This window comes from Lytechinus variegatus, chromosome 5 (assembly GCF_018143015.1).
Source record: "Lytechinus variegatus isolate NC3 chromosome 5, Lvar_3.0, whole genome shotgun sequence".
Classification (NCBI taxonomy): Eukaryota; Metazoa; Echinodermata; class Echinoidea; order Temnopleuroida; family Toxopneustidae; genus Lytechinus; species Lytechinus variegatus.
Window position 1 is genome coordinate 1,550,941 of NC_054744.1, and position 14,704 is coordinate 1,565,644.

Here is a 14,704-nt window from a genome sequence, read left to right on the forward strand (position 1 = left end):
ATGAAAATAATTTAGTTCTTTAATTTGATGTTGGAGGAAATGCAATGCAATAAAGATTGATAAAAATGAATGAGAGAGAGAGAGTGAGAGAGTGAGAATATGAGAGGGAGAGAAAATAGAAGAAAGGAAAAAAAAGAGAAAGAAGAATTACCCAACAGAGTCATTTAACAATACAGAAACCTACCATCATGTTTATAAGCTTGTAAATGAATACTCTTTTTATACCCACACTTCACTACTACGTGTCATAGACTTCAATACATCTCTGTGTCATTTATAGGAAGAAATACTAACTGGCGTTGCATTTTTAAACCAAAGGACTCTCTGAGAAATGCTTTGTACTTTGTTTTGAGACAATTTAAATTTGTCACTCTTAAAAGGAGCAAATGAGCTCTGAATGGTTCCATCCATTAGGCTTCAAACTAGTCCAGTTAATCAACAATAGCCATCTTCTTGTGGATTTATAAAAAAGGAGAGTGACTTCCATTTTCTTTTGAGATTATTTCTGTGGATTATTGATCATGACCCAGTCATTTAGAGAAATAACTTGTGTAGAATGGTGTTGAAGTGGTATTGACATGCTTGGATGGGTGATCTTTTACCCCCCTCCATTTCCGTCCTGCCTGTTATACCTACGTCAAGTATGGATTTTGAAGGAAATCAATAATGCTTTGACAATTATTTGTGAGGAATGGTAGTCAAAATGAACTTCCAAGGTAAGTGGTAATGAAGATTCTTAGGAAAGTGAAGATATTCCATCATTGTACTAACAATGTCATGAAAGTAATGTATAATATAGTGAATTAATGTGTTCATGCTATTCAAATATATTAAAATTTCTCTGGTTACATAGAATTGGAAATAAGAATACATTGGTGGATTATTTTCACTTTATAAATTTATCTATTAATTTGTTTGTTTATTTATTAATTAATTTATTAATTTATTATTAATTAATGAATTTCATTCAGCCATTCACTCACTCACTCCAACCTTCATTTAAGGTTCTCAAGAGGTTTACTCTGAAAATTTTGGACAGAAGTATTAATATCTGATAATTCACATAATTAAAATGAAACTTTATGTTTTGATTTTAGTAGACAAGGCCTCATCACCTAATTTCTAGTATTTCATTCATTACCAAGGTAGTTACAAAGAAGAAAAAGGATAGAAGAAAAACAACTATTTACAAATAATATTAATTTTTCACAACCCTGTTTCTGCTCTATCAGTATTTTGTTTAATTTATTTAAAAATTAACATAATGTAATTTACTCAACAATGTACATGAACCATACATCTACTTTACCAATCTCTATTGTTTTTGTTTTTTTTTTAATATACACATAGTTTTAGTTATTTGATTATATGTTTGTTATAAATGTCCATTGCAAAATTTGCAATGTATTTAAATGATATTTATAAAAGTAGACAACACGTCCCTATTATTTTGATTAAAAATTGATATCTTTAAATAGAATCTCAAATAATGTGCTCTAGTGATACCAAAGTGATTTATTGCAGGCTTCATTCTGTTTATGACACTTGAGGTACATGTTATAGCTAAGATAAATGAAGATTGAAAAATATTAATGTGTAAAGCCTCTTTTATTGTGACAGAATGATTTATTGTTGCGTTGTACTGGTACTTATGCCAGCCCATATATAGAACAATGATGTACATTGTAGCTTGATATGTGTAGAGTAATTTTGAAGAGGTTAAGGGGTACAAATTGATAAATGTTGTGGCAAAAATTACAGATTATTTTAATCTCAGTACATTTACCTTGAGTGCAGTGTTTTAGGATTTTACCAGTAAGAGTTTTTTAATATGGGACTTTGTTCATCAATACATTCAGTAGTTTTACCCCCATTACACCAGAGCCCCCGTATTACAAAGAGTTATGATTTATCCAATCAATTATAACTCTATGGAAATCCATCAGTGTCATAAATTTTTCTTTAGGAAATTTGCACAATGTCCTTTGAAAACAAAGAGAAGCGTACTGAATTGTCAAGAAAACAGTTAATGTATGAATATACACTGTACATGTACCTCAAAACTAGAAAATATTTTTATGAAACCTGTATTTTAGATGTTGACGGTGCTGGCTTTCCATAGTTGTGATTGATTGGATCAAATCGATCTGTAAGATGGGGCCCAGATGAGGTTCCCGCTATGTTCTTGAAGTTCAGAAGAAACCCGAGGATGTGGCACCAACTTTGTTTGATATTCTAGAAAGATGTGAAATGTTCATGTGTGTGTTCTGTCCGCGCCACATACTTGTGAAGTTGATGCTGCATGTGTAATGTGTCCACTAAGTTTATTCTGCATGCAGAAGCGGTTCATACTACGTTGAAACGGTTCCTGCTACGTTCTGACTACATCCAGCAGCTTATGGGACTTGCTGTACCTCATCTAATAGGACTTAGTGCCAACTAATACGCCCATTACGCCAACGCTACGTTCAGGCAGTTCTCGCTGCATCAAAGGAAAATGGCCATGGCGCAGTGGGAACTGCTACAGTGTACTGAGAGCGTAGCGAGAACCTTTCAACGTGGCATAGTCTGTATGATCCCACGCAGACTCAATTTCCACTACGTGGACTTTGAACATGTCGAAAGTCTATGTAGCGAGAGGGCTACATGTATCTCAATAGTGGGTAGTAATGATGCAGCATCGGACTTACAACTCCATCAAAGTAGCATGGACGTAGCGGACACAGTAAGAATGTGGCAACTACTTTGTCCATGTCTACTGTACTGCTACTACTACTGCACACTCAGTTGGAGCTACGTCCAAATAGACGAAGGTACAAAAAGTTGTGCAATCCGCTGGATGTAGGCCAGAAGTTCTCGAACGTACTGTAGCAGGAACCGTTTTAACGCAGCATGGACCGCTTTTGCACGCATAATAAACCTAGCGGGAAGTGGGAACTACGCAAGGAGTAACCCAGGGAGCGCCGGCCCGCGTAGCGGTCCGGCGCCCAGGAGCTTACCGTGTATTTACCCATACTCACGGGACAAGGGTAGATTATGGCAAAAATATCTAGAAAGATGAATTGTGAAAAGAGAAATTATGCACTTACCACGATTATATGGATGGTCTAACGAGTGGTAGAATCCTGACGTCGAAGCACAGACTGGAACCTCAAAAAATCGAAAAGTTCTCTCCCCAGTCTCGATCGGCCATTTTGTTATGAATCATAACAAAATGGCCGATCGAGACTAGGTCCGGCGCTCCCTGGGTTACGCAAGGAGGTGGTGTGGTAGTAGCATGCACTTGACTATTTTGAGAAATCAAATGAAGTAGGCGCTGCATCCTAGGTTTTCTTCTGAATGTCAACAATGAAGCTTCATCTGGTTTGTAGGATGTAGCTACAACTGAATATGAGTGGCAGCCTGCTTTGCTAGAAAATATTAGTCAAAAAATGGTAGAGCCCTCCCCCCAAAAAAAATTACAGACAACAACAAAAACCTAGGGATAGATCATATCTGTCATAATAACCTAGAACCTGTGATTTTTTTGGGGTACTTTCAATTACAAATTATACCCTACTTTTATTCTTTGAAAATGAAATGGAATATATTTGTAAATCAAAATATCTTATCAAATTTCTTAGTATTTTACACATTTCCTTTATCTTTTTAAGTATTTTTCCTTCTTAGCATGTGGATACATGTATCCAAGGCAACGGGGTATGAAAAGTGCACTTTTTAGAGCCATTTCCCTTTCCACAATACACCCTGTTTGCAATTTTCATTGGTCAAGCTACACTACACAATAGAAAGTGTAAACAAGTTTGATTGAAATGAAATGTATCAGGGAGCCCCAGTTCTATTTTACTAATGTAATCCTTGGGTGATTTGATAATATGGCACGTAATTGGCTACATTCTGAAGAACTAAACTACATTCCATTTGCTGCTGAAGGAGCCCCCTACCCAAAGGAAATCGCAATGAATGTTGTGAAAATTGATCTCACCTATGCTGTAACATATCATGGTTGGATTGTAAATCTGCATGTAGCTTTACCTGTATAAATCATACAAAATACAAAAATGCAATATGCATTGTGGAGGTTATAGCCATTGAAATTGTTATGAAATGTTGATCTCATCATCTCACCCACGCCATGAGATTATATCATTGTAACCAAACTGGTTGGGTTATAAATCTACATTTAGCTGCATCATAAAGAATAATTAGTAATATACTACATGTACATCCACTAGGACATCCACATATTGTAGAGTTAATAGAATTGGTTTGAGACTTAAAGTCCATTTGGAAGTATTTCCTTGTAATTTGAGAACATGCAGCATACAGTACCTTGTGGATATAGTGTATAGTCTTCATTGTACAATAGAGATTTTGCTCTTTGCATAGTACTTTGCATAGTACTAACAATGTTCATACTTGTATACTGTCAAATAATGTGTTATGTGCAGACTCAAACTTAGGGAAAGTAGCAATCCTTAGTAATTAAGTACAAGTCCAGTCTTTGTGACTTTAAATGATAAACTGATATGCAGATAATCTCAAAATAATCTAATATGCAGACTTAGCTGCATAATTATGTACATATGTGACTAACATTGACTGATGAGTTATATTTTTTACACATAATTATTTTAAAGGAGGAGTTTACCCTAACAAAAAGTTTATTGTAAAAATATATCAGAAAAAAAAATTAATATATTGGTGAAGGTTTGAGGAAAATCCATCAAAGATTGAAAAAATTATTAGATTTTTTTTACTTGTGATGTCACATGTGAGCTGCTTCATATGTATCGTGAATTAAAAAAGAAATGAATGAAAATGTCATTTTCTAAAAAAAAAGGTTTTATTGTACTTATAATTTCAAGAGACAAATTATTTTAAACCAGCTCCTGAAAGAAGAAAATATTTACTCATCATGAACCATTAAAAGAATTGAAATTTTTGGGGGAGCTGCTCGTTAATGATGCCACAAATAAAAAAAAATAATTCTAATTTACTTACTTAGTCTTTAATGGATTTTCCTCAAACCATTTTTTCTGCTATTTTCACAACAAACTTTTCGTCAGTGTTAACTTCCCCTGATGAAAAGTGTAGGCTACATCTGGGGAGCGTTTCATCAACATTTTTGTCGGACAAGTTGTCAGATCTGACATCTTTCCTTGATTTTGATTGGCTGAGAGGCAGTGTTACCATGGTAACTGTCGGATAAAACAGGACTTGTCGGATAAAACAGGACTTGTCCGACAAGTACTTTCATGAAACGCTCCCCTGGGCTGATAAGAGTAGACCTACCGACATCTGCATGTATGTAAAGCCATGATGCATCTCAACCCTCTTATAACACTCTTTGATTTGTGCACGAACACATGCCACAGGTGGCAATAGGCCTACATGTGTAACCAGTTATAATATTGAATTGGATAGATCAAGTTTCATTGTTAAAGCCTATCTAAAGCTGCCTTTAGTAAAGGGGTAGTGGGTGATGTGTATTTTACTGGAGTACATAAATTCAGAATTTCCTTCATACAAAACTGAAGTGACCATTGAACTTAAAAACGAAAACATTTCGATTTTCATTAAACCAAATCCCAAGAAGAGAAGAAATCTTATTGGAAAGAGTATGAGAGGAACAATAAAAAAAAGTTTCATCAAATTTCAGCAAGTTATGGATATTTAAAAAGTCTTGTACTCTCTATGGGGATCCTCAAATTAGCAAATGTGCTTCAAAATGGCTGATTTTGTGGACAGCTCTCCATTTGTTTTGTACACAAATTTTCAGATTTTCCTCATTATCTTTCAAATTGCATCTTGCCTCCTTCTGAGCACAACATATGTCATGGGAAAATATAATTCACACCACATATGTCAGGGTCAGGAGGAGATAATAATAAAATAAAAGGGAAAATCTGAAAATTTGTGTACAAAAAAAATGGAGAGTTGTCAACAAAATTAGCCATTTTGAAGCATGTTTGCCTGGTCAGCTGGTTTTACTAGGGTTAGTATTGTTACAGCTCAATAAACCTTTTTTTTGCCTTAGGTGTGGGTTTAGGAAAACTGCAAAGATTTTGCGCCCAACTTTGCTTTCATTCAACCTAAGTGTTGTTGTGTACCTGTAATGGGTTTCTTATTGAAGCTGAGAAGAAAAGATTGTTCAGTAGTCACTGGATTATGAACATTTAGGCTTTTAAAAAACTGAGCAAGCAAATAAATAGTACTTTAACCACCCTTTGTGACCTTGTTCAATACTTTTAGGAAATCAGAAAAGTGATGTATTTATCAATAGAAAGCAATGTGATTCTACATCATGTAAGTATTGTAGAGAGATTATGATGAGACTTTCATACAGCTTTCATGATTACTTCTATTCATGAGTGAAGGCAAAGACAAGAAAACTCTGGACTATTCAAGTACTGCTGTTATGAGACATTGGTCTAGTTCACAATGTAGGTGTTATACATGATCTACACCTTTCAAAATTAGAGGACTTTCCAATGAAAGTGTCACTCCTACATGTATTTGATTCAAACATTATTCATGGAAAAGCTACTATATGTTTGATGAGTATATATATATATAGATATATACATAATTACTTTTTAAAATTACATATATCAACAAATTTGTCGTAAGACTAGCATAAACCTGTTCTAATGGAATGCCACACAATACACAACTCAAATCAGCCTTCAGTAGGCTTCAAATTTAGACCATTTGAATGTTTTACTGAGAGCCTGTGCCTACTAGCTACTCAGATGAATCTAATTGTAATTTATGTTACATACAATTGTAATTGTTGCTGACACACACATATCCCTTGTTTATCAGCCAAAGCTGTCTGTTTCTGGGTGTCAAAATATTGATTGCAAAATTAGGATTTTTTCAGAATCTATAGAGTTGTAGATTGAGCATTGAAATTGGCAGGCAGAATGATACATTGAACTGTAATGGTATCATGATTGAGTGCTGTAATATGATATACAACAACTGGATGATACTTTCTTGATCTGTTCCCAATTCAACTGTTGATGGATGAATAATCTTGGATGATTTGTAGATGATGATGATGGTGGTGATTGTTCCTATCACTCTCTTATGATGAACTCGATGATGGATCAAATCTATTTAGCTTGCAGCAACTCTTGCTTGTGATGTGAGAGATTGGCCACAAGCTTTATCTAATATGAGTGACTGTGTTTCTCAATTCTTGAGCTGGTTCCGCAGAGAGAAGGTCGAAGAGAATCCTGAGGTTTCCAAGGATTATGAGACGGTGGATGAGACCATTCTCTTGACTTACCGCAAACTAAGCCGTAGAATTAGAAGAAGCATCTTTGATCATCAGACCCTGAATGACAGTGACCTGACGAATGAAGAATGGCGTAATGGTGCACATCCCTTTGATGAAGCTGTAATACTGTCCTTTGAGTTTAGGTCACAGATGACCATTCAACCAGGTTGTAATAATTTTTATCTCGCAGCAGGGGCTGGTGGTGCTTTTACTTACAAAGGTAAAGTGTGAAAATTCTTATAATGAATTTGCAAACTATCAGGATCACACTCACAATTTATACCTGTGAAGTTTTATCTCGATCAATTTGCAATACGGGTACTTAATTTTTGTTCAGGTCCCAGAGGACCATTGAAGCAGTGCTTTCAGTTGAAAGGGTTACAGAGTTTTCATGACCCTCCCTTAATCTGCACAGTTGAGTCACAATTGTTTTTCTATGATATTCTTCTGCTGAAATTGATGAATATATGGTACGGCACTTCAAGTTTAACAAGGATGTACATGATTTCTATCTTACTGCAAGGGCTAGTGCTTTCCCTATTAAACAGATTTTCCTTATCCTTCTTTTGCCAATGGTTCTTGGAAACTGTCTCTTGGGTAGGTAGGTTTACAACCCCAATACAAATCTTCTGTTTTAATCTGTCATATCATTCTACTACCTCCATGGTCATATATTCAGTACCAGTCATACACGTAGGTGACCATTCAACCAGGATGTATTTAATATCTTGCTGCTAAGAATATGCATAGAAATTGTCAGTGGTTTTACAAACTGCCATAATCCTATTTTTTTGTCAAATTTTCAAAATTGAGTAATTTGCATATATTCTGAAAGCCGTCATTAACTCAATAGATTTACAAAATTTCATATCAAAATTAGTGTAATTTAAGGAATAATAGCATATTTTAGTTTCATATCAACCACACGACCCCCTCCTTTGATTTTACGAAGCATCCTAAACCATTTTTTTTGTGCTATAGCAGTCTCTGGGATGGCACGCTAAGGCATATGCAAATGGAAGGCGCAAATCCAGAGTTGAAATTTTATGGGGTGCTAAAGGATCCAGGATTTTTAAAAAGGTTTTGCATATTTTACCCGTGGAAATTTGACATAGAAAAAAAAAGTTGTCACCTAAGGCTAACAATTTGTATCTCTTTTTAAAAATCTTATCGGGGGTTTAATAGCGCACCTTCAGCCCCCCCATGCCATGTCAATTGTAAAACCAACAATTGGACCTTCTGTTTTCAAGTCAGATGCTTGACTCTTACTGAAGAGAAAGAGTAACACCTCAAACATTGGAATAATATCAACTTATTGCTGAATTAGCTTGCCTGTGAAAATGAGAGATTGATTCAAGTAATATGCGGATCATTTCTGTGTCCTACAATACTGTATGCATGCTGATTGAATGCTTCAGTTATAAAGTGAACATGGATTATGCTAGATATGACAGCTGACTAATGATAATACGACCAGTACATGATGAATGAGAAGATACAAATATAGTTCAAGGCAATATTACAATGTTTGTTTAGAAGCAGGAAACATGCATATCACATTCACATGTACAGGGTGTATATGAAAAATAAAGAGATAGAAGAAATGTTATCTTAGTAATCTACTAATGAAGTTTTGATCGACATTAAAAACTACCTGTAATTGTATGAAAATTTCAAGGTAGGCTTATATATGGAAATTAATTCACATAAACAAATTGATGTTGATGATGATGGGTTCTTATATAGCGTCGGTATCTGCCTCTGCTGGGTGCTCGTGGTGCTCAATTAGCAATACTTGATAGTTAAACTTTAATGCAAAGGTGATTCAAACCTCAAATTACATAAGTCTTCCATATATCTGGAAATAAGTAAATTGATTTTATTTTTATCAACCTACTACTATTGTATATTCAAAGTTATTTTCCATTTATTGGTGAGGATATTGCTAATTCATTCAAACTTCATGGCATATTATGAATATATGTGTGGTTGTATCCAATTAAAAAAGAAATTGTAGCTTACCAGAAATGAATCAAAATATGCAGATTGGCAGTTTTGGATACACTTATGTGTGGGTGAGCTGAAAGAATGTTGACTTAAACTTCATACGACATTGTAAACATGATTAATTAGTAAGGCTATGTTTATGTGTCCATTTTTCAGTGTTTTCATATTAAACCATTTAATTCAAAAGCACTGTTGCTTCCTTTCTGAATTTCATTTATGATGTTTCAAAAGGGCAATCATAAACTTGCGAAAAGATGTGTTTATGATCATCATTTCTCCAGAATAATAATAATGATAATAATGGTGGCTACTTATATAGCGCACACTTCCACCTTTTGGTGCTCATGGCACTTCAAGAAAAATAAACAATGATTGAAATGGAAAAGAAAAAGAAAAAGAATAGAAAAGTTTTAAACGGTTTGTGGGGAATTATAAACAAAACCTTGATTGTAATTCAATAATTTCATTTTCATCGCAATTAATGTTAAGGGATCAAAATATGATAGGAACATGAGGAGACATAGTTTGGCTAGTAGTACACATAAATACCATAACTAATCTATTATCCTCACCATGTTGGAAATTCTTTGCCAAGTAAATAAATGAAACAATAACTATAAGTCTGGAAGTCGTACAAAAGTTAACAAAATCACAATACAGACGACCGTACCAATAATCTGAAAAAAAAACTTTCAAAAAGGGGCGCGTCGGAATCTGCCAAACCAGCGTCAGATCGTGGTTTCCCCTTATACAGGCATAAAACGCTCTCTCAGCACCATGTTTATGATCAGTATTGTGAAACAACGTTTCCTTTGGAGTAACATCAACTATACTCACTAAATTGTAGGCTTATATTCATGATTACACTGTAAATCAATTTGCAGGTTAAGACTTCTGCATTATGATGCAGATCTCGGAGAATATTTGTCCCTTTTCATTTTTTTCTATTGTGCCGACAATAACCTATGGATCAATGTCCCTCTGAAATCAATCATATTTTCTGTATGAATTTAAGCACACGGGAGGCAGGTGCGTCGGTAGTCTGTATTAGTGTGTACAGTTTTATTCTTCTCATTATGATGTCATTACATATGCTGATGTACATGTTTTCACATTAACATATCAGGTTTGCCTCGAGATGAAAAGAAAACAGATTGGTGTATAGAGATAGCATCAGATACATCATGTGTAATTATCTTTTTACAGGAAAACATGCAGTCCTTTGTTCTTCTTTATTGGCCTGAGTTTTTAAAATTTTCTGCTATTTCTGATTCAGCAAATCATCTTGATCAGGACAATCTCAAGACAATTAGAAATGAAATTTGACTTTTTATGCTGTAATTCATCAACAATCAACAATTTTGCCATTTTGGGGGTCATGGGGGGGGGTGTTGAACCTAAATGGTTGCTATTTTCAGAGACTTTGCCAACTACAAGAGGAAATTTATCCTAAAATCTATGTGAATGGGGAGTGTTGGTAGAAAGATATGTTAAGAGTCAAATTTATGATTCAAAACATTATTAAAGACACATTGGATTTTTATTTTGTAGTATAAGCAATAGGAGTACCAAAGCGCAGTATAGTGGCTGCACTATCATCATTGTTTTATTATCAACACACAGTATCATAATCATACATCCTTACCGTATCTTTTATCGATACAGCAATTGTTATTGGCATAAAGTGATATTCAAATAGACATTGTTTACTGAGGTATGGACCTGGCAAATACTCTTTTTAGTCACTTATCAAGGCTTTCTAAACAACCCAAGCTTTCTTGTCAATCATACCCCATAGTAGAGAAAACATTCCTGTAGTGTACGTGACATAGATATGTTTACTTTATTTCTGAGCTGAAAGAATATTGAAATTTTGACAGGATTTCATTCTCTAGTAAAGTTTGAAATCTACATACTTCAAGTGCAACTGTAAATGATTACTTTGCCAATTCTGTTATATAGAGCCTACATCTAGGAAAGTAGAGATTTACATCAATGCTACATAATCAAGCGTTTCTGTAAATTTAATGTTTTTTCTCACCTTATTTGATACCTCTCAAGGGTAACATCAATGTTGATTAAAGAAAAATGTATTCTATGGAGTTATAAACATTTTCAATTCATTTCCAATAAAAAAAAAACATATTGCATTGACACTTTATTAAAATTGAGCAAATAATACTTAAAAATGTAATTGTACAACCATCATAATACACAACATTACAAGATATAAGATAAAATAGATAGCAGATTAATATTGCACTGTAATAAGAATTTATTTGAAATACACTTAACAGTAAGAAAAATATAGAATTAGATACATTAAATGTTTTTAATGGGCCAATCTCCATAACAATGATGTGAAAAATATTTTTTTGTACATGTATATATTTGGTTCAATTTTGTTGGTTATATATGTTAGCCCATGCTATTACAATAAGATTTATAAAGTAATACGAGAGTATTCTACAGATTAACAGGAATGTTCTTCTCTAAAATATGGTATTTCCATGAAAAATGTTCATCAATTATGACACCTAAACATTTTACATGATTCACACTTAATGATTATGTGATTTATTATTGGTTGATAGTTTATTATTAAAATGTTTAATTCAGATGCGATATGGAGAGGTTTAGGCCTACTGTAGGTGGTAAATAAAAAGCAGAGCTGCCAAGTAGTACTGATTTTCAGTATTTAGTACTGAAAATAGAGAAGAATACTGATGGTTTCATCCAAAATACTGATTTCTTAAGTTTCAGTTTATGTGTTGTCTTACATGGTATTCCTGTGAAAATACTAATTTCGTCACCAAAATACTGATTTTCAGCCTTGAAAAATACTGAAATGTTCTTGTTCAGGTTGGCAGCTCTGGATTAGTCATTGGTTTATGCTGAACATATAGATATTAAAAAAGTAAGAGTTTTTCCCTATTTCTATCACCATCATCATTTCCTGGATCTGAGGTAGACCAGGTCATGAACCCAGCTAGTTACCATGGTAATGTGTACACATAGATGACAATACCTGTACCCTGAGGTCACAGTCTCAGGGAGGAAAGAGAAGGAGGAGGAGCTTTGAAGGAGAAAGAGTGAAGAAAGAGAGAGATGGGGAAGAAAAAGTGGGTCCATGATGATTTACATTTTTGTTTTGCCCTACGGTGTGTTAGCTTATGTCATATTATGATCGGTAGTTTAGTAGCCAACTTTCATGCATTAGGCAAACATTATGGTGTCATTACCAGGCTCAGAAGATACTCAGACAACACAAATGAGCAGGCCTCCATCATGACGACACCAATTATTTCATCTTCGTTGGTGGATCATTTTTATCTGTTATTTTTCGAGGACGACAGTGTTTTGCCTTGCGTACAAATGATTGGATTTTGGCTGTATTCCTGTAATAGACATTCATGTATTTATGTTGGAGAATAAAACGTTACAGGTGTTCCAAATTAGTGAGGTGCTAACCTATTCACATTTTGTAGTCTGTACAGCTCCTGTGAAGAAACACATTAATAGATCTGGACCTGGATTATAATGGAATAACAAATATGGGTGTTTATTGGACTAAAAGTGATGGTAAGGTCATTGTGTGAGCTTTATTTTGTAGAGTAATTAATTCTGTGTTTTCTTGACAAGCAGTAAATACATGTGGAGAGGACCAAAAGTGGCTTTGAAAAACTTTTAAGTGTGTTGCGATGAATCAAGTCTTCGTGAAAGAAGAGAAATAATAGAAATAGTGGGACTAAATGACAGCTTTATTTAATGAACTTAGAGAGTATACACAGAAATAAGGAAGTGAGAGGAAGGGAGGGAGAGAGAGATGGAGAGAGAGAGTAAGAATGGGAGGAGGGGAGGAAGAGTGGATGGGATGCTTGCAACCGGAATCAGAAGAGAGGAAGATGTGAGGAAAACTAGAGAAAGGTAGAAATAGTGGAGGCATGCATACAATACACCAGTTGATGGACTGTACTTTATAAGAAGAAGAAGAAGAAGGAATGGGGGGGGGGTGGGGCTGGCAACAAAACAAAAGAATCAGAAGAGAAGAAGATGTTGTTGTGTTGATGACTGTTCTGTCAATATTTAGCCCCCTCTTGAGTTATCTTTATATGGTCTTGGTGTTCAAATAATGATGTGGACACTAGTGATTTCAGCGGGTAATATACTTCATTTGTGGTGTCCCTATACTTCAGAGCATCCGAATGAATGGAGAAATTTGGTTATTTACTATATATGTAGCTGTTCTGTTAGTAACATGTTATAAAAGATTAAAAAACAGAACAAAAGTATATATTTTAATGTGAAAAGGAGGATAGCAGAATATTTAAAAGAGAACAAAGGATTGAAAAAAAAAGTGTAATGTGAACTGTCAATTTTAAGTGGGAGTATTTGAAAACTTTTTAAATTCGTAATTTTATAGTAATATTTACTTTTTCATATTTGGTTAAAGTATGGTGTGAAAGTATGGGGGGGACTGCAAATGACATGAATTATTTATATATTGATCATTATGCAGATACAAGCATAGTATATGTTCTCTTGATTTTCTATTGATTCTCCCTAAGGTGTTGAATATTATTTTTTTTCATTATAACTAATGGTTTCCTTGTAAACCACCTGCCTGATCATCATTGAATTCTAATCTTTACAATGTATTGGCTCTTGTTGTTTCATGTAATTTTTTTTGTAATCATTCCTATATTTCCCAAGAAGGAGGCTATTTTTGTAGATGTTTGTTATTAGTTCAGTCTTCAAATCATATGCATTTTTCGTGCAGAGATGATGTTTAATTTTCTTTTATATAAAAATATTTTGTGCTTTCATTTTATATAATTGCTCATAATAAGGTAAGTGCAAATAAAAAATGAGTTGGTTGATATGTGGGGGACTTATACTCCTTTCATAAACCTATCCTCCAATTAGCCGCCTAAGAGTAATGCGGATAATTCAATAAAAATTGCATTCACAAACTCCGAAAATAAGCCTCATTATTTTTACGAGCGCCCGTCCTGAAAAATGCGGATTATCGTTATGACAACTGGACACGCCCCCTCCGATGCGGTTGTGTTGGAAAAGGGTGACCTTGTGACCGCACCATGGCAATTATCCGCATTATTTGGAAATGCGTTCATAAACTCAAAATCTTGTCCCGATGCTGCTATTATGCAGATAATAGCAGCATCACAATAATGCGGATAACTCTGGTCCTCCTCCAATTTTACGACCAAATTATGCTGCTATTAGCCGCATAATTGGGTTTATGAAAGGGGTATTAGACACAGTTTGCACAATGTTGAGCTGTTTGAGTATTATAGAATACCCGGAGAGTGGCCTAAGAGAGAATGTCTGTCTGAACCTAGATGGGTCAGCATTTTGATTTTACCTTACATGTACTTCCACCCTCCT

At 34.5% G+C, this 14,704-nt stretch overlaps 1 protein-coding gene across 3 annotated transcripts in view; it reads left to right on the plus strand.

Annotated features, from left to right (window-relative positions):
• The first annotated feature begins 259 nt into the window (after positions 1-259).
• The window catches only part of LOC121415034 (rho guanine nucleotide exchange factor 28-like), a 65,776-nt gene continuing 51,331 nt past the window's right edge, over positions 260-14,704 (plus strand). Inside the window, exon 1 of one of the 3 annotated variants that reach the window (XM_041608094.1) lies at positions 260-716. In XM_041608094.1, the coding sequence (XP_041464028.1) occupies positions 692-716 (25 nt within the window). In that variant the 5' untranslated portion in view covers positions 260-691. Of the gene's footprint in view, positions 717-6,955; positions 7,509-12,834; positions 12,878-14,704 lie in introns of those variants that run through there. The other 2 variants (XM_041608092.1, XM_041608093.1) reach the window with 2 other exon arrangements.